This window comes from Nyctereutes procyonoides, unplaced genomic scaffold (genome assembly GCF_905146905.1).
Source record: "Nyctereutes procyonoides isolate TBG_1078 unplaced genomic scaffold, NYPRO_anot_genome, whole genome shotgun sequence".
Lineage (NCBI taxonomy): Eukaryota > Metazoa > Chordata > Mammalia > Carnivora > Canidae > Nyctereutes > Nyctereutes procyonoides.
The window spans coordinates 32,074,449-32,093,612 of record NW_026575136.1 but is presented as its reverse complement, the minus strand read 5'-3'; the positions used below and the strand labels follow the sequence as shown (position 1 = coordinate 32,093,612).

The 19,164-nt window shown below is 40.1% G+C and overlaps 1 protein-coding gene across 4 annotated transcripts in view; it reads left to right on the top strand.

Moving 5' to 3' along the window:
* The first annotated feature begins 694 nt into the window (after positions 1 to 694).
* LOC129495557 (rotatin) overlaps positions 695 to 19,164 on the top strand; it is a 144,807-nt gene continuing 126,337 nt past the window's right edge. For 2 of the 4 annotated variants that reach the window (XM_055303195.1, XM_055303198.1), the window contains exons 1-10: positions 695 to 925; positions 1,214 to 1,401; positions 3,063 to 3,240; positions 4,079 to 4,168; positions 6,427 to 6,517; positions 8,087 to 8,201; positions 9,086 to 9,236; positions 13,274 to 13,439; positions 15,395 to 15,576; positions 17,957 to 18,072. In XM_055303195.1, coding sequence (XP_055159170.1) covers positions 880 to 925; positions 1,214 to 1,401; positions 3,063 to 3,240; positions 4,079 to 4,168; positions 6,427 to 6,517; positions 8,087 to 8,201; positions 9,086 to 9,236; positions 13,274 to 13,439; positions 15,395 to 15,576; positions 17,957 to 18,072 — 1,323 coding nt within the window. In that variant the 5' untranslated portion in view covers positions 695 to 879. The other 2 variants (XM_055303196.1, XM_055303197.1) reach the window with 2 other exon arrangements.

Here is a 19,164-nt window from a genome sequence, read left to right as displayed (position 1 = left end):
CCATCTTGTTTTTCTACAGCCTTTTCCCCCCTCTCTGTTCTTTTATTCCCTCCTGCCTGCCTCTCCCTTTGTGACTTGCTTGTTTATAATGCCCTTGGGTATCCAAGGACACTGCTTGCCTTTGCAGGGACATTTTACAGGTACGGAGGGGAAGAGCTTTTAGTTACAAGCGGGGGTGGGGGGTTGTGGCTGGGCGGGAAAGCCCACCCTCCCCAACTTTGCATCGTAAGCTGTGAAGTTCTAGCAGCCGAGAATTCGGGTTTTTGGTCCAGGTGCGGGGGTGCAGGAGTGTGTGGGTGTGTGCGGGGCCAGGGCGGGTGCGCGGGGCAGGGCGGGTGTGCGGGGCAGAGCAGGTGTGCGGGGCAGAGAGGGTGTGCGGGGCAGGCCGGGTGTGCGGGGCAGGGCCGGTGTGCGGGGCAGAGCAGGTGTGCGGGGCAGAGAGGGTGTGCGGGCCAGGGCGGGACGTGCCAGGACCCCGCAGCCCGCGCGTCGCAGCCGGCGCAGGGAGGCCGGAACCCCAGGAAGGGCGGGGTGCCGTGGCGAGCCCGGAATTCCGGGAGAGGAGCACCAATGGGCGAAGACCACAACTCCCGACGTGCACCGCGGCCGGGGCGGGTTCTACTGCCTGCTTGTCGCCTAGTTCTTTCCAGTTCTTAGGACAAAGACGGCTGTCTCGGAATTGCGAAGTAGCGATTAGAGAGAGACCGTAAGGTTCTGTTGGAGGCGCGGGGCCTCGCAGCCGCCTACGGGATGCGTCCCGTTCGTCTGGTGGTTGTGTGCGGTATTGCGGAACTCACAGCCCGACCGCCCGGGTTTCCATGGGGACAGTCATTGTAGACGGACGCCGTGGCGCGGCGGTTTAATTCTCCGGCGGCGGCGATGGAGCGGGACGACACGGTCTTGACGGGGCTCATCAGGAAACTCGGTAACAGGCTGAGGTGGCCCCCGCCCCCGCCGCCCTCCTGTCGAGGCCACTCGCTGTGAGTGGCCGCGTAACGTTTTGGAGGCCGGGCCGCCGCGAGCAGGCTCCCCCAGGTCCCGACCTGCCCGGGGCGTGCCCCCCCCCGCCCCCCCCCGCCGGGGACCCGGGTCGGGCCCGGCGCCGGCCTGTGGCAAAGGCGCGCGGTGGCTTGCTCGCCCCCCGCGCGCGGTGCCCCGGTCGGTGCCCGGGGGTCCCTGCCGCGGGCAATAGCCTTGCGCGGTCCTTTGACAGGGCATCAGCTGGCGGAGATCCGCGAGCGCGCGCTGCGGAGCATCCTGTGCAAGCTGGAGCGCAGCCTGCTCCGCTGCGAGGACGTGGTGCAGGACAAGCCGCTCTTCCTCCGTCTGCTGGCCTGGTTCAACTTCCCGACCGTTCCCATGAAGGAGGAGGTTCTCAGCCTGTTGAACAGATTGGTGAAGGTGGGGTCGTCTTCAAACAACGTCGGGGGCCGCCTGGGTGGCGCAGGGCCTGATGGGGCCCGGGATCGAGCCCCGCCATCGAGCCCCGCCATCGAGCCCCGCCTCGGAGTCCCGCGGGGAGCCTGCTTCCCGCTCTGCCGTGTCTCTCTCTGGGTCTCATGAATCAGTAAATAAAATCTAAAAAAAAAAAAAAAAAAAGAAAAAAAAAAAGAAAGAAAAAGAAAAGAAATCAGAAGAGCGGGTGTTTCGTAGTCGTTTAATGGCAGCCTTTTTTTGAAAGTTAAATAATTCGAACTTTTTTTTTTTTTTTAAACAACTGGAGCTGTTGGGTTTGAGTTCTCCTGAGTATAATGCTCACCTTCCTCTTCTCTTATTTCTAATGTTGAAGCTCCCACATTGTCTCTACTGAAATAACTCCTGCGTGCTGGTGTGTTCTGATTTTTGGAATCCTTTTTGGAAGTTGGTATTCGTCATTGCGTTTTTCTTTGTGTTTTGTTTTGCATATTAAAAGTTACATGTGTCTGTATGAAAGAGGACATGTTAACGTTACAGACCATGGTTAATGAATACGGAATTGCATTTTTCCCTTTTCTTATTCTTTTAAAGATTTTATTTATTTATTTGAGTCGGAGAGAGAGAGCAAGAGAGAGCGAGCGCACAAGCAGGGGGAGCAGCAGGCTCCATCCCAGGACTCTGAGATCATGACCTGAGCCCAAGGCAGATGCTTAACCCACTGAGCCACCCAGGTGCCCCTGAAACTGTGTGTGTGTGTTTTTAAGATTTTATTTATTATTTATTTATTTATTTATTTATTTATTTATATTTATTTGAGAGAGAGAGAGGCAGAGACAGACACAGGAGGAGGGACAAGCAGGCTCCATGTACGGAGCCCGATGCGGGACTCAATCCCAGGACTCCAGGATCACACCCTGGGCCAAAGGCAGGCGCTAAACCACTTAGCCACCCAGGGATCCCCTGAAATTGTATTTTTTCATACCTGTTTTTCAGATTTGTGTACGTCAGCCTGTCTTGAGAGTAGTTGTCAGGGTCAAATGTCAGAAGTGCAAGTGTGATCTTTCAAAACTGTAAGTCACTATGAGTTCCTAAGATTTATGTGACTTGGGCATTCTTTGGCTGGAAATAGGAAAGGATAGGGTGAGAGTCAGAGGAGAGAGGTGATCCATTGAATAAGTAACATTTTACAGTGTGCATGTCTCGTGTTCAGCGTCTGGGCTTTTCTCTCCTAAATGTTATCACATGGTTTATGTATGTCTCTGAATCTATGTCTTGTACATGGAAGCTCTTTACTTTTGGGTATAGGAATGCAAGATTTATTTTTTTAATTTAATTTAATTTTTTTAAAGGTTTTATTTATTAATCATGAGAGACATGGACAGAGGCAGAGACACAGGCAGAGGGAGAAGCAGGCTCCCTATAGGGAGCCTGACGTGGGACTGGATCCCAAGACCCCAGGATCACGCCCTGAGCCAAAGGCAGACAGATGCTCAACCGCTGAGCCACCTAGGTGTCCCAAGATTTATTTTTCATAAAAGGAGCATTTAGTATACTAAAAATAATTTCATGTTTTTCTTGCTGTAGAATAAAGTGTAGAAATTTTGATATATGGAGTTATTCTCAAGACTCTTCTCTTCTTCTTTCAGTATCCCCCAGCAGTCCAGCATTTGATTGATCTTGGTGCTGTCGAATTCTTATCTAAACTTCGTTGTAATGTGGAGCCAAATCTGCAGGCTGAAATTGATGGCATTCTGGATGGACTTTTTATTCTTCCTTCAGTAGATGCTGCACTATATTCTGCATCTTACCAAACCAAAGAAACTGGTAATTCATTGGAATCAATCTGTTGCATTCTGTTAAAATAGAAATATATTGGTTCTAGTGGTTAATTCTAAGGAAAGGGATCTTAGGTTAAAATAAAAAAGGTCCTCTCACCCAACTTATTTTTCTCTCATTAACTTACTTGAGCTTGACCTTTTCCCCTTTTTCTACAGTTATTCAGAGGAGGATACATACGTATTTATTGCTTTTTTTTTTTTTTTTTTTTTTTTTTTGGTAAAGGGGCCTAAAAGATGCCAGAGATTTTCTTTTCCTTAGGCTAGTTTGACAGATTATTCCTACGACAGTAACAAATCTTCAACAATAATAGTAATAACAATACTGTGTTCTCATTATTATTGCAACTGAACTGGTGTTCATCAATCACATGTCACAATCCCATGTGACAGAGAATCGTCAAAGATATTGAAAGATAGTGCCTGACTGCTTTGTTTCCGACAACTTTTTCCTTAAGGGTGTTAATTAAAGTTGAAGTAGTCAGAAACTACCTAATAAGAGTAAGAGGGTGGAAGGAGATGGACTAAGGATCCTCTTGAATAAATACTTTGTAGCAGGTTCTTTAGGTACATTGTAGATGTTTTCATTCTAACAAATAGTTGTATTTGCTGAACCATAAAAGAGACAGGGAACCCCCTTCCCCCCATTAAAAATGGACTCAGCATTTACATTTTTTTTCCTCTGTAGGAAGACTCCTCAGAGAAAAAAAACCTTATTTTTCTAGTTTTTAAAAAGATTGAAAAGTAAGTTTAAAATTTGAAAACAGTAAATTTCACTTTTAGCAAATAAGGAACCATTAATATGGTAATATGTATTTTCTTATCAGAAATGCCACAACAACCTGAAATCTTAATAGGATATTTTCCTAAAGACAAAAGTAATCTCCAGCAGATGGAAGTGTCTCCACGACCAATGGGTGTGTATGTATAGAGAAGTAGATCCTGTTAATCTGGTAAATCAGAAATTAATGTACTTTTCCTTATTGTTCCTTATTGTGGTCAGACTGGAATATTTCAGCACTAAACTGAATGTTTGTTTCCTCAAATTAAAGATACAGAGTTTAAAGGGTAAAATTTTATGTTATTCTAACTGCATTTGAGCATCAGTATAGTAGGGTGGGAATGGTGGCAGTACTCAGGGCTTACCGAACACAGACTTGTGAGGAACTGTGCCATGCACTATATATATATATATCATGTTAGTTATTCTCCAGCTCACTAAGTGATGCTCTTCATCCAGTTACTCAAGTCGAAGTCTCAGGATTGTTTTGGTTTCTTCATTATTCATTCATTCATTCATTCATTCATTCATTTATCTTTATCCCAGCATCCAGCTAATTGAAGAGTTCTGGTTTAGAGCCTCTCTTGCTCTCCCTGGAATCTCATCTAGGTCTTTTCATGTCTCTGCTCCCATGTCACCTCCTCAGAGACCTTTCTGAGAACTCTAGCCAGGGATCACTTACTGCCTATGTTTAGTTTTCTTCCTGATGTATATCATGATCTGAAATTACATATTTATGTACCTCTTGTTTGTCTCTGTTGTTAAAAGCTTAATGATATGGGCAGCCCAGATGGCTCAGCGGTTTAGCGCCGCCTTCAGCGCAGGGCCTGATCCTGGAGACCCAGGATCGAGTCCCACGTCAGGCTCCCTGCATGGAGCCTGCTTCTCCCTCTGCCTGTGCCTCTGCCTCTCTCTCTTTGTGTGTCTTCTCATGAATAAATAAATAAAATCTTAAAAAAAAAAAAAGCTAAATGGTAGCTGTGTACACTGCTTTATCCCCAATGCACAGAACAATGCTAAAAACATATTAGGCATTCAGTATGTATTCTTTGAGTGAATGAATGAATCTTCATTGGAGTCCCAGTGAACTTGATAGTTACTATCCCACTTTACTGATGAAGGCACTGAGGCCTAGAAAGGATAAAATCTTCGTTCTGGGTGCTGCACTTAGGGAATGATGAAATAAGCATGTACTGAAACAGTTTATTACCTGCACAGTTGAAAATGTTGTGTCCATATCTGCTCATGTCAAGTATTCACTTTAACTCTGTTTGGAAGCTCTCTTACTAAAAAGCTTTCATAGAAACTCTCTGGTTGAATAACTCTTTCTGTAAAAGTTTTGTTAGGCTTGTTAGGCAGCTTTGGTTTGGAAATGGTAGTTTCTCTGTGTTTCTGATTAAGAGGTTTCATTGAGTGACAGTAAGAGACACCTGAAGGGAGAGAGTATGTCCAGGGCTGGGGAGGTGGGCACTTAAGTACAGCTGAGTACAGCTATTGAAAACATTAGGGATCATTGAGATGGTAATATTTTGAGATGCAGTTTGTGGATTGATGATACACCTTATTTTGGATACATCTTTTTGTGTGCTGTATGAGTCTGTCCTTCCCTCCACCCTGCCCTTACTTTTCTGTTAGAAAGTAAATCCTGCTTGGATGTTAGCACTTTTGAAAGAAACAACTGTGCTGTATTTGTGTGTTTAATAATGCTGTTATCTAAATGCAGAGATTTCGTGCTCTTTTCAAAGCATTTGGCAGAAAGAATATTTGCCACTTGGAAGAGATTATGTAGATACTAGATGCTGTTTCTCAGCATTGCCACCTTGTACAATATAAGAGCTGTTAAAAAATAATTTGAATCGGGTAGTTTAAAATTGTTGGTTTCTCAGATTTCTTTTAATCTTGAGTGCTGAGATTTGATCTTCAACCTTATGGTCTTCAAGTCATTTTCAAAGAAGTTTTAACATCTAACACCACTTAGGATATTTGATCATGAGTAATTAAATATAGTATATGATTATGTTTATATCATATTTAATTTCTACGATTAACGATCTCCAAATGCCAGTTCCTTTTATGTTAAATTTAAGCTTTGTGTTCTGGTTAGCCACAGGGTAAAACAGAAAATGTAATAGAAACTTTAAATGTCATTCGATATTGTTTTGTGTTTAATGCCCTTCTAATAATATATGGATTCTCTGTAAATTATGAAAATAGAGCTCTCTTATTTATCTTGTTAGGGAACAGATTTGCAGCTGACCTTGTTTGGTATATTTGAGGTTACTGTAAGATGTAACTTTATTTGAGAGATTGTTTTCAGGGTAAAGCCTTACTTTTTGCATTGTGAGTCTGTCAACATTGTCTTTGATCCCATAAATTTTGCTGTTGCATTAACAGTGAATCAGACTGTGAAGTGTTTGAAGTTTTCTACGTTTCCTTGGCTACCCCTGACTACAACAGATAGACATGTTCTCTCCTCTAATGAAAGGTATGGTACCTGATGTGTGTCAGGTTATTTTGGTTCATTTATAGCCATTAAATCTGGTTCCTATTACTGTACATTTTCACCAGGAAAAAAAATACTAAGTGGCTATGAAAGGTAGTAATGGGAATATATGAATGATTTTTCACTGTTTCAAAAAGCAGGCCAGAAAAATTCCTGTTGGCCCTTATCAGGCTACACATCATTTTTTTTTTTTGTGTGTGTGGTTGGAATCTTGTATACTTTTTGGTGGCATGAGTCATCTCTTATTGACCAGATTCTCTGATTACTTATGTCCTTGGCTAATAAAACTGGGAAAAAACTAAACATAAATGCAGTCTTTTTAAAATGCAGTCTTTTTTAGTGGACAGCATATCCAGTGGACAATATAGAGACCAATTTGCTAGAGTTAGGACTAGGTAAACAGCTGGATGCTATTAAATGTTTTTTGATGCTAGCACTTCCTTTTTTTTTTTTTTTGAAGATTTTATTTATTTATTCATTAGAGACACAGGCAGAGGGAGGAGAAGCAGGCTCCATGCAAGGAGCGGGATGTGGGACTCTATCCTGGGAATCCGAGATCATGCCCTGAGCCAAAGGCAGATGCTCAACTGCTGAGCCACCCTGGCGTGCCATGGTGCTGGCACTTCCAAGGCATCAGTAAATTCTCTTGGATCAACATATTGAAGAAGTGTACAGTATACTTGGGAAAGGGGCAGAGGTGGTTTTGAGGTCAACTCTGAATCAGGCCTCATGGAAGAGATTATGATTTCTAGGGCACACTTCTGGATGGTGTGGACTGGAGCTGGTCTGAGAGAGGCAGTGTGGATTCTTCGGGTGGGAGGTAAATGATTGCTGAATCCCTAGGTGGGCACATATTACCTGAGGGCTGTCCTCTGTTTGGGATAAGAGAAGAATCCCAGCTTGATTCACTCCACAAAGGAAGAGTGGTAAGGAATTTAATTTCTAGAATTTAACTATATATTTGCTATAATATTTTTTGTCTTACTTTCTAATTCATTTAGCAGATTTCATTGCGTTCTGTGCCCTTTGACTTCTTTGATTTCATTTTGTAGCACTGTTGATAGTCTTTGCATACAATGGTGGATACCGTGCAGTGCTTGCTCTTGAGGAAGGTCTAGTAGGGGATAGAAAGGCATCAACATGAAGTTGCCAGAGCACCAGTTATAAGCATGTGGAGGAAGGACCTATCCCAGAGTTCTTGATTAGGAAAAAGATGTAGTAGAAAGGCTTCCCGGGAGAAGTGAAGTCTCAGCTGAGACCTGAAGAACTGTTAATAGAGTCATTATGCCACTAGGTTACTTAGACTCTGGTATAGATAATTCTTTTAAAAATAAATAATGAGGGGTGCCTGAGTGGCTCAGTTAAGTGTCTGCCTTTGACTTGGCTTGGGTAGTGATCCCGGGGTCCTGGGATCGAGCCCCGTGTTGAGCTCTCTGCTCAGTGGGGAGCCTGCTTCTCCCTCTGCCTCTACCTGCCGCTCTGCTTATTCTCTGTCAAGTGAATAAATAAAATCTTAAAAAAAAAATGGTATTTTTTTTTTTTTTTTGGTAGCTCTTTAAGAAGTAGTAACCATACTTTAATTTGGAACACCTGTGAGCTACTGAAGGACGTTATCATGCAAGACTTTCCTGCTGAAATTTTCCTGCAAAGGCCAAAAATTGTTCAGGTACGTATGCTCTGTAATTGTTTTAGATTTTGAAATAGAGAACTTTTTACAGTGAAACAAATTTTGCAAAAGCAGAAGTCAGTCCTTAGGAAGTAATTTACTGTATTTAAAAAATGAAGTATTCAGTTTCTGAAACTTCTTTGAATGGTGGTAGTTCTTCTGATAGGAGGTAGTCTCATTTGACATATACAGTTTGAGCACCTTGAATTTACCCTTTATGAGTCACCTAAATGGGAGAATGGACTTTGGAAATTGAGATTGGGTCATAGTAACCCTTCCTAACAGTGAGAATAGCATTGCTTTTTGAGTATCGAGGATAGGTCAGGCAGTGCTAGATGCTGTGGAAATAAGGTCGTAGTGAGCAGTTCAGATGAATTCTTTGCAATCTAGTCTATTGTTTGTACAGTAGAGCTGGGGACCTGCGTCTGGGATCCTGGCATATCTATAGCCTCTAGTAATACCTCAGCACCTCACTCACCATCCCAGGGCTGGAATGCATGCTATTACTACATACTATTGCCATTGTCAAAAGACAGCAGAGGAAAAGCTGTTCATTGCCAAAATGTGGCAAAATGAGTTGCAGAAGGCTTGCTGTGATTTTTAAAAAGTACTGTGTAACTTAATGGGGAATAATTCATGTGTTCTTTCAGAATAGCAACTCAACTAACAGATTTTAGATAAAACACTGACTTGTCTATTTAAATTTTATTTTCTTGCTTTGTCCCATCTTCTTGCTTTATACTAAGTCATTTTTGCCTGTTTCCATTTCTTGGTCTTAAAAATATTTTGCAAGTTACTTTATTTCCTTTGGTGGTTCATTTGACCTCACTTGAATTCCACATCCATCTTCCCTTGATGACTTTCATTGCTCTTCTTTATTTCAGAGCCTTTTATCTCTGTTGAAACTGGCCTTTGGTGGAGATGGAAGACATCGCCTGGCGTTACAGGCAGTGTCCTGCTTGCAGCAGCTGTGCACATACTTAAGAAACAGACTTAACTTTCACCGAGATCCAGGTTTTTTCTCCAGTAAAGAAGGTATTTATGTTTGTTTGTTCATTAGTCATTGATGGTATTTGCAGATTTTTTTGAGTATTATATTTACTGTATAAATTTCACAATATAAACTCCTTATTCTTAAATGTAATCAAATGATCATCTTTGAAAACCAATTGTGTGAATGACAGAACCACTCATAATCCCATCCTCTTTTTTGGTAAGAGCCATTTGCAAGATGTTTTTCTTTTCTCTTAGGCATATAGTGCTGTTGGGAACTAAGAACTAGAATTTTGAGTTCAGCTATTCATTTGGGACCTTGGAGATTTTGGAAAGTTATTTGTATTAATAAATTGTTTGATTTGAAGAATAACAATTTGTATTTTGTTAATAGTATTTAACCTTTGGTATATTTTACTTAATCAGTTTATTTTAAAATAATCTCTTCAGGGCAGCCCGGGTGGCTCAGTGGTTTAGCGCTGCCTTTGGCCCAGGGCGTGATCCTGGAGACCTGGGGATCGAGTCCCACGTCGGGCTCCCTGCATGGAGCCTGCTTCTCCCTCTGCTTGTGTCTCTGCCTCTTTCTCTGCATCTCTGTGTGTCTCTCATGGATAAATAAATAAAATCTTAAAAAAAAAAAAAATCTCTTCACTCAACATGGGCTTGAGTTCACAACCCCAAGATCAAGAATTACATGCTCTAGTGACTGAGCCAGCCAGATTCCCTGGGTTTGTATTTTATGAAAACTATTTTTATGCAACTTGCGATGTAGTTCATTTATTATATGATAGCAGTGCCAGACTTTTAAGGAAGAAAGCACCACCTAATGGTCAAATAAAGCACTAGACTGGCTTTGTCGAAACAGTATTTATAATTTAGGAATTCTATGCGCTTATTCATTGAAAGTTGAATATTAAGTTACAGTGATTTGTCATCATGCTTCACAATTAATCCCTATTCTGTTCAGAGTTTCCCTGATTCTATACCACTTGAATACTTATGCTGTACATTAACTTTATTATAGATCTCAGAGGGCATTGAGTTCCTCATTAACATTCTTGAAATAGAGTGTTTTCTGAATGACTGATAACAGAGAGCTGTAGGTACCCCATATTTCATCAGAATTAAGAGTTATTCTGTTGATTAAAATAGTATCTTTGAAGATTTATTCATGTATTAATGTTTATCTATTACTAGCTATATGCCAACTGATGTTCTAGTCTCTAGGGGGGTTAACACTGAACAAAGCAGATAATGTGCCTGCCCTTCTGAGCTTATCCAGAGAAGGTTGGGAATAGGAAATAAATGAGTAAACAAGTTTGTTTCAGATGAGAAGTGCTTAAAGGAAATAGGAAGGGTGGTATGACCGAAGGTGACCAGGGAAACTTGGCTTACCTGGATAGGATGGGCGGAGAGAGTCTCTCAGAGGAGGTGACCTGAAGGGTGAGAAGGAACCATCTATTTGAAGAGCTGCAGGGACAGTATTCCTGGAGGATTGGGGGCCTCAGAAATGAGGTGACCTGCCTGAGGAACAGCAACCAGGCTGGTGTTGTGAGTAGAGTGAGCAGGGAATGAATGGGGCACAGAGAGGGGATGGGGTGAGATCAGAGAGGTAACCAGGGGCCAGAGTGTGTTCGGATTTGTACATCTTAGTAAGTCTTTCTTTCTTTCTTTCTTTCTTTCTTTCTTTCTTTCTTTCTTTCTTTCTTTCTTTCTCTCCTTCTCTCCTTCCTTCCTTCCTTCCTTCCTTCCTTCTTTCAGATTTATCTATCTATCTATCTATCTATCTATCTATCTATCTATCTATCTATCTATTTATGATAGACATAGAGAGAGAGGCAGAGACACAGGAGGAGGGAGAAGCAGACTCCATGCCAGGAGCCCGATGCGGGACGCGATCCCGGGACTTCAGGATCGTGCCCTGGGCCAAAGGCAGGCACTAAACCGCTGAGCCACCCAGGGATCCCCTTAGTAAGCATTTCATATTTTCTTTGTAGTGCAGTGAGAAGCTCTTGGAGAACTTTTTTTCCTCTGCAGATACCTTTATTTTACTTAAGTCTTGAAAAAAATTATGGTAAAATATGTATTGCATAAAGTATGCCATCATAACCATTTAGAAATATGCAGTTTTGTTGGCATTAATTGCATTCATAGTCTTGTGCAACCATCACCATTATCTGTTCTCAAACATTTTTCATCACCCTAAATAGAAGCTCTGTGACCATTTAGCCGTGCTCCCCATGTCCCCTTCCCTCTGCAGCCACTCATCATAACCTCTCTTCTACAATCTGTCTCTAAATTTGTCTGTTCTTGGTACCTCTTACAAGTGGAATCATGCATTTGTCCTTTTGTGTCTGGCTGATTTCACTGAGCATCATGTTGTCAAGGTTCATGCATGCTTCAGCTGTGTCAGAACTTCATTCCTTTTTACGGATAATGTTCCACTGAATGGATAATGCCACATTTGGCTTATTCATTTACCTGTTGATGGGCATATGAGTTGTTTTCGCCTTTTGGCTCTCGTGAATAATGTTTTGGTGAACATCGGCACATCTGTTTGAGCTCCTGTTTTCAGTTCTGTTGGGTATACCTGAGAGTGGAATTGCTGGGTTATATGTTCATTCTACATTTAGCCATCTGAGGAACCACCAACCTGTTGGCCACAGTGGCTGCCTCATTTTACTTCCCAGCTGGCAACCTATGATGCTTCCAGTTTCTTCACATGCCACCAACACTTGTTACTTTCCCTTTTAAAAATCACAGTCATCCTAGTAGGTGTGAGGTGGTATTTCACTATGGTTCTGATTTGTATTTCCCTGCAGACTATTGATTAATGACTAGTGGGTGATTTCCTATTGACCTTTTACATGCATATTGGCCATTTGTGTATCTTCTTTGGAGAAATGTCTTTTAAAGTCCTTTGCCCTGGGTGCCTGGGTGTCTTAATGTGTTAAGTGTTTGCCTTTGGCTCAGTTCATGATCACAGGGTCCTGGGATCGAGCCCTGTGTCAGGCTCCCCACTTAGCAGGTGGAATCTCCTTCTCTCTCTGCCCCTCTTCCTTCCTGCTCGTCATTCAGACTTCACTGAGCTCAGAGCCTGACAAGTGGCTAGATCTCCTAACCTTGAGATCATTACTTGAGCTGAAATCAAGAGTCGAAAGCTCAACTGAGCCACCCAGGCACCCATGGTGGTTTGTTTATTTATTTATTTATTGATTGATTGATTGTTGAGTTTAGGAGTTCTTTATATATCCTTATTATAAAGTCTTTTTTAGATCTATGATCTGTAGGTATTTGTTCTCACTCTATAGGTTGTCAGTTTCTTCATAATGTCCTTTGATGCATAAAAGTTTTTTTTTTTTTTTTTTTTTTTTTAAGATTTTATTCATGAGGGACACACAGAGAGGGTCAGAGATATAGAGCAAGAGGTGGGACTTGATCCCAGGAACCTGGGATCATGACCTGAGCCAAAGCAGACCTCAACTACTGAGCCATCCAGGTTCCCAAAGGTTTTTGATTTTGATGAAGTCCAATTTATCTTTGTTTTCTTTGGTTGTGCTTTTGGTTTCATGTTTAAGGATCTATTGCCAAATCCAAGATCGTGAAGATTTACCTCTATATTTTCTACTGAGAGTTTATGGTTTTTATTTAGTTATTTATCTTTAAATTTAAAAAAATTTAAAAATATTTATTTATTTATTTTGAGCTTATGGTTTTAACTCTTATATTTAGGTTGTTGATTCTTTTTGAGTTCATTTTTACATGTGGTTTGAGGTAGGGTTTCTCGTAGAGTTGTGAGCAGGGGAGTGCATGACCTGCTATTTTGCTTTGGCAGTCCTGCATGTTACAAGTTAATAGTGCTGGCTTGAAGGCTAGAGATAATCAGGTCAGTTAGATATAAATCTAAATGTGCTAAGTGAATACTTCAAAAAGCTTGATCTTTACTTTTACCCCAATAGAAGTGTTTTTACAAAACATCTTAACTTTGTTAATGTTTTTTTGGAAGAATGACATAAAAATTCCGTAATCATAATTTGTTGCTATTGAGGGATAATTTTATTCTTTTTTTTTCCTCTTAGATACAGTTTCCCAAAATTCTTCTTTGTCATACTGTCATGAAGTTAGAGTTATTCATCATTCTCAGAATCCTTCTCTGGGAAGCAGTAGCCCCCGGCCTTCTGTGGTTGGACGCACAGGCCAGCGACCCAGAGGAGATGGCCAGGATTGGGATGCTGTGTCTTCCAGGTGACCGTTGAAATGCCCAGTTAACTTGTGCATGTGTGTTTTGGTTTCAGAGGGAGATTAATATTTTTCTCTATCTTTTCTTTTGGAATATTACCACAGGTATTGGCCTTGTGTTGAACCAGTGGTTTTCATACTTTTTTTGACTGTGAGCCACAGTAAGAAATAATCTTAGTTTTAACTCAATACTCAGTACACAGATGTATGTTCTTATGTGTGTGTATAGGTATGTTTGTGTGTTTGTACGCTATGTGTGTATTCCTGCCAAAATAAGGTATTCACAAAATACTCCCTTGATTCCCTGTGCTACGTAGTAAACTGTATTTTCTGTTTTTTTCCATTTGATTAAAAAAAGATTGATGATTCTGACGTATTAAATTATTTTCATAAGCCACAAATGGAATGCAATCTAGTTTAAAAGCATAGGTTTAGATGATAGATAATATTTTGATAGTATTTCAAACCCGCATTTGTAAGTCTAAACATAGTTTAAATGCATCAGTATTTACTATTAAAGGGAATGATTGGAGGCTATAAAACAAAGGTTCATTTAAGATGTACAATTTATGGTATTTTACTTATTTGTGTAAATATAGATTTTTATATATTAACTTTGTTTAACGGGATTGGCATGGGTGTTTGTGTGTTACCTCATCCCTAGGCTACCAGCATCTTATAAACATATTAGTCTCTTCTTTTGGTGTCATCTTAATAAATGCTCAGTGAGATGAATACTCCTCTGTTGGCTTGATTATTTACTCATGACTCTGCTGTTGCTACAAGCTGACACTGATTCATGCTGGCTGCATGGTTGGTGTTACACCAAGTGCTATACATGCTTTATCTCCTTTACTTGTCATCCTGACAATCCTGTAATAGCATTGGTATTATCATCGTCATCATTTTACAGGCAAATGTGGTTGGGAAAGGCAATGAGCCTTGCCCCAGTTTATGAAGTTGGTGAAGAGGAAGGCTGGTGTTGAGACAGTATGAGCTGAGAGCCTGTGCTCCTAGTCCTTCTATAGGAGTTAGTGGGTCAGGCATGGTTTTTCTCTTTATTCTGGGAAAGCCTTTCTGTCTTGTTCTCTAAGTTGTATCTGGTGTGCTGCGTGCATATAAATTCTCACTCCTCACTCAACACCGTCCACACAGGGCCTGTTAAACTTTGAGAGAAGCCCACCTCATTTTCGTATTTTGGGATGTTGAAATTGAAGAAATGACAAAAGATATATTAAATTTTGCGAGTTTTACATGTTCAATAGCATTAGTATATCTGGGATTCAGCTTCAATTATGGATAACATTAAAAGTAAAAAATTTGAGGTCCTTTATAAATGTGAGTTTTAGGCCTTTCTATAGCGCTTTATCCCCACCCCTTCACTTGACACCTAAGGTAAGAATTTTTTATGAAGAAAGCCATGAAATATGGGATGTTCCACTTTTGGTACATTTTCAAAATCATGATGTGATGCTGAATGTACTAAATGAAGTAATCCATTTCTCCTCATGTTTTTCTGGCATTTTCTAGCATTCTTCAGTTGCTAACACTGGCTTATTTAGAACATTTGGTGAAAATCACAGAAAATCTAGGAAACTATAAACGATTTAGTTTTGCCTCTAAGTTGATTACAGAAGAACTTTGCTATGAATTGGCTTGCTTTTGTCTAGAAACAAATGGATTATTAGTGGTAATGTTGATTGCTCTTCTAGGAATTTTGAGAACACCATTTTGAAAAGCGATATATGAGTGCATTTTTGGTTTCATTTACAGTTTTGAGCTATCTTTATGGAATTTAATCTTATAATTTGTCAAGGTTTCACAAATCTGACCACATTGTTGCATGAAGCAATGTAGTTGTGTCTAACATGAGGCTTCTCATGTGCCGGACAGCAGAGATGCAGTAAACCTTTTTGTGAGCTGTTTCCATATTCAAGGATTATCATTTCTTTATTTTACAGTGGAAGTAGTAGTCATGCTCCTGTGAACTCTAGAATCTCTGTGCATTCGCCTTTGGATGTGGTACACATAGATCTGCCTGAGCTGGAGGCCGAAGACACTCTGGAGCTACAATTCCAGCAGCTCAGTCTGCCCCAGTTCTGTGTCTCCGTTCTGCAATCAGCAGTTCCTCTCTTAAGAACAGGTTAGCTGTTTTTGAAGTCATAGTTCTTGTTATGTAATTTATCGCTGTTTTGTCCATTTTGTGGGACTCTTTTCTTTTTTTCACCTACCTGTGTTAGGAACTTGCTTTTTTTTTTTTGTTAGGAGCTTTTTTATAAAGATTTTATTTATGTGAGAGAGGAGAGAGAGAGAGAGAGAGAGAGTAAGCTCAAGTGAGCACTATTTGGGGGAGGGGCAGAGGGAGAAGCAGACTTCTCTGTTGAGCAGAGCAGGGATCCTGGTGCGGGACTTGATTCTAGGACGCTGGGTTCATGACCTGAGCTGAAGGCACATACTTCACTGACTGAGCCACCCAGGCGCCCCTGGGATACAAATTCTTAGAATTTAATAAAGTCTTAATATTGTCTAAGTGAATGTGGATGACATGAGCATTGTTTGGATAGAGTATCCCCTTCCATTTATGGCTTTTTGCATATACTTCCACTTCTGTATGACTATTTTAAACATAAGCACTGAAAAAACAATGTGACCAGAATAATAAATTATAGAAGGTGGGCCAGCATGAATAGACTGGGATAAGAAAATCTTTGGCTTTTGCTCTTTGGAAACTTTTTGAGTCGCTCACAGTTGTTCAGTTGTCCTACTCAGTTCGTGGTTAAGCTATGAAACACGTGAAAAACAAACCCCAAACTGGATTCTTACCTTTGCAGTAATTTCTTTTTCTGAAAAAAAAAAAAAAAAACAAACTCAAAAAAACCTCCCAAACATTCTGGAGTTGCCTCTTCTCTCAGTACACTGGGTAAATTCTCAAAGATGTACTAAAGTATATATGGTCATGTAGTTATAATTTTAGTTAAGCGTGATAGAAACAGTAACGATATGACCAATGTCTGCCAGAGTCACTAGAACAGCAGTTAGCCTATGTGGAGTTCCCGTCCTGCTCATCTGGCTTTGTGTGCATGGTTTCATGCTTTCCTCACACCAACCCATTTTATCTTTCCATGAGTGGTAGTTAGTACTTTCATCCCCATTTTACAAATGAGAACACTGAGGTTCAGAGTGTTTTGGGAGCTTATCCAGAGTCATGCAGCTAAAACGGAGGCTTGAGCCAAGATTCTTCTGAAGCCAGTGACCATGCTCCTTAAGCACTTAGCAGTTTGTGAGATACAAAAAGGTTTGGAAGTGATAACAATATTTTATTCTCTGACTCTCTACATTTTCAGTAGTTGATAAACTTGTCAAGATATAAGATAAATAAGATTTGTTTTTTTGGTTGATACTGGCTCAATAAAATCTATCCCATTTGAGTTGTTTTCTAAGTGTCGTAGTTTATTTTTGCCTGCTTGGAGGTGATGGGGAGGGAAGCAGGATGGAGGTCTATGTTTGGGAAGTATTAAAAATGTTTTTATCCTAAGGAAAACCAAATACCCTAACTTATCACTGACTGAATAACTCTGCTGCCAGGAGTTAGACACACATATTAATTAATTCATGTATTAGTAATGTGAAATAAAGAAAGAGCTGAACTTTGGCATCATGAAGTATATTTGTTTGCCTGCATGGTATACTGAGAAGAACAGTTTTAGATTAAATGATTTTGCATTTAACCTTTTCTTAATTTGCTGTAAAAAGTCAGATTGATAATTATAAAGCTATATCTTGGTACATAAATTTTTCTAAATGTTCTCTTGCCCTTTTGTTATAAATTATTGCATAATTTGTAATTGTTCAATATCATAAGAGATTTCTAAGAGAACTTGCTCCCGCTGTTCTAACGGAACAATTAATCTAGGCCCTTATGATCTGGTGGTTTTACTTTTATTCATTGGAAATTGGCCTTTGGTATGTGGGACCAGAAAGTCTTGACTGAATGTTCGCCTTATGGATAGTAGAGTTCCTTTGTTGTTCTGTATCTGGAGAAAAGAGATTGCTTTGGTGGGTGTGATAGCCTCCTAACACTAAATAGGAGATTAATAGAATGCATTTTTATTTTGTTTTATTTTTTTTATTTTTTTATTTTTTTTTATTTTTTATTTTTAGAATGCATTTTTAAACCTAACCTGGTGCTTTGTCACATACTACATATAACACGAAAAGTTCTCTGAATTAGAAAAATTTAACCTATCTCATGGCATTGTTAGATTTCGCTACTTTCTTTTTGAATATCTCACTTATGAGCGCATTGGACTTGTGGCTAAATTAGGATTGTGATTGGAACAAAAATGTTAATGGTGGTTGTAGATTGTGACTTCCCTATATGTCTCTTTCAGTGATTCTAAGGACATAAAAAAATAAAAAGAGAAAATAGGAGTTTGAGGGTATCACTAACTAGAAGATTGAGCAGTATGATATCTAGCTGTTCATTTGAAAGTTAATATTTTTTCTTCTATCTATATTCCTAGGTAGTAGACAAATGATAATAAGAGTTCTGGAATTGCTTGCAGAGGATATGATACTTATCGGTGAAGCAATTTCAGCCGATATCTGGGATGACAACAGCCTTTTTGCTGTAGATATGGTAAGAATCCGTATTTTCCTTGGGATATGGTAAATAATATTTAATTTTGTTTTGATCCTTTTAAGCCTGTTTCATTGTCTCATTAGTCTTTGAAAGCTTTCTTTCATACCAATATGTCTCAGGCTTATTTTGTTCATTCTGAAACAGGCCATTTCTCTAGAAATTCTGGTTACCTATTTTTTTGATTCTGGTTTCTCATAATGGGAGGATGTATATTGGGATGAAAAACAGGCCAGTGTGGTCCTTATAGGTACTGTCCTATCATTTTTCTTCTTTTAGTAATTAGGAAATAACATATTTTTTAAGATTTTATTTTTTTCATGAGACACAGAGACAGAGACATAGGCAGAAGGAGAAGCAGGCTCCATTCATGGAGCCTGATGTGGGACTCGATCCCAGCACTTGGAATCACACCCTGGGCCAAAGGCAGATGCTCAGCTGCTGAGCCACTCAGGTGTCCCAGGAAATACGTATTTTTAAAAAATGAGTCCAAATTGCTATTTTTCTGATTTTAAATTTGTTTCTTTGCTCATACTTACACTGTTGCTCATAGAAAGTCTTAGTTTTTAGCAATATCAACATAATTGCTTATTAGCTTTAACCTTCAGCACATACTAAGCTAATTTCAGAATAGTAGTGTTTGTATCACTGTGGTCAATAACTGATAAAATCTAAGATTTCTTTGCAATTCTTTTCGACTTAGACTAAGTCTCACTATGAATATACGGTCAAGAGGTGCCTGTGTGGTTCAGTTGGTAGAGCATGTGACTCTTGATCTCTGCTCAGGTAATGATCCTCAGGTTCTGACACCAAGCCCCACATCAGGCTCTGTGCTGAGTGCAGAGGCTACTTGAGATTCTCTCCCTCTGCCCCTCATCCCACATGAGCTCTCTCTTTCTCTCTCTAAAGTAAATACATAAAATCTTTTTATTTTTTTTTTTATTATTTTTTTTTTTTTTAGCAGGCAGCTTTTTTTTTTTTTATTTTTAATTTTTTTTTTTTTTATTTATTTATGATAGTCACAGAGAGAGAGAGAGAGAGAGAGAGGCAGAGACTTAGGCAGAGGGAGAAGCAGGCTCCATGCACTGGGAG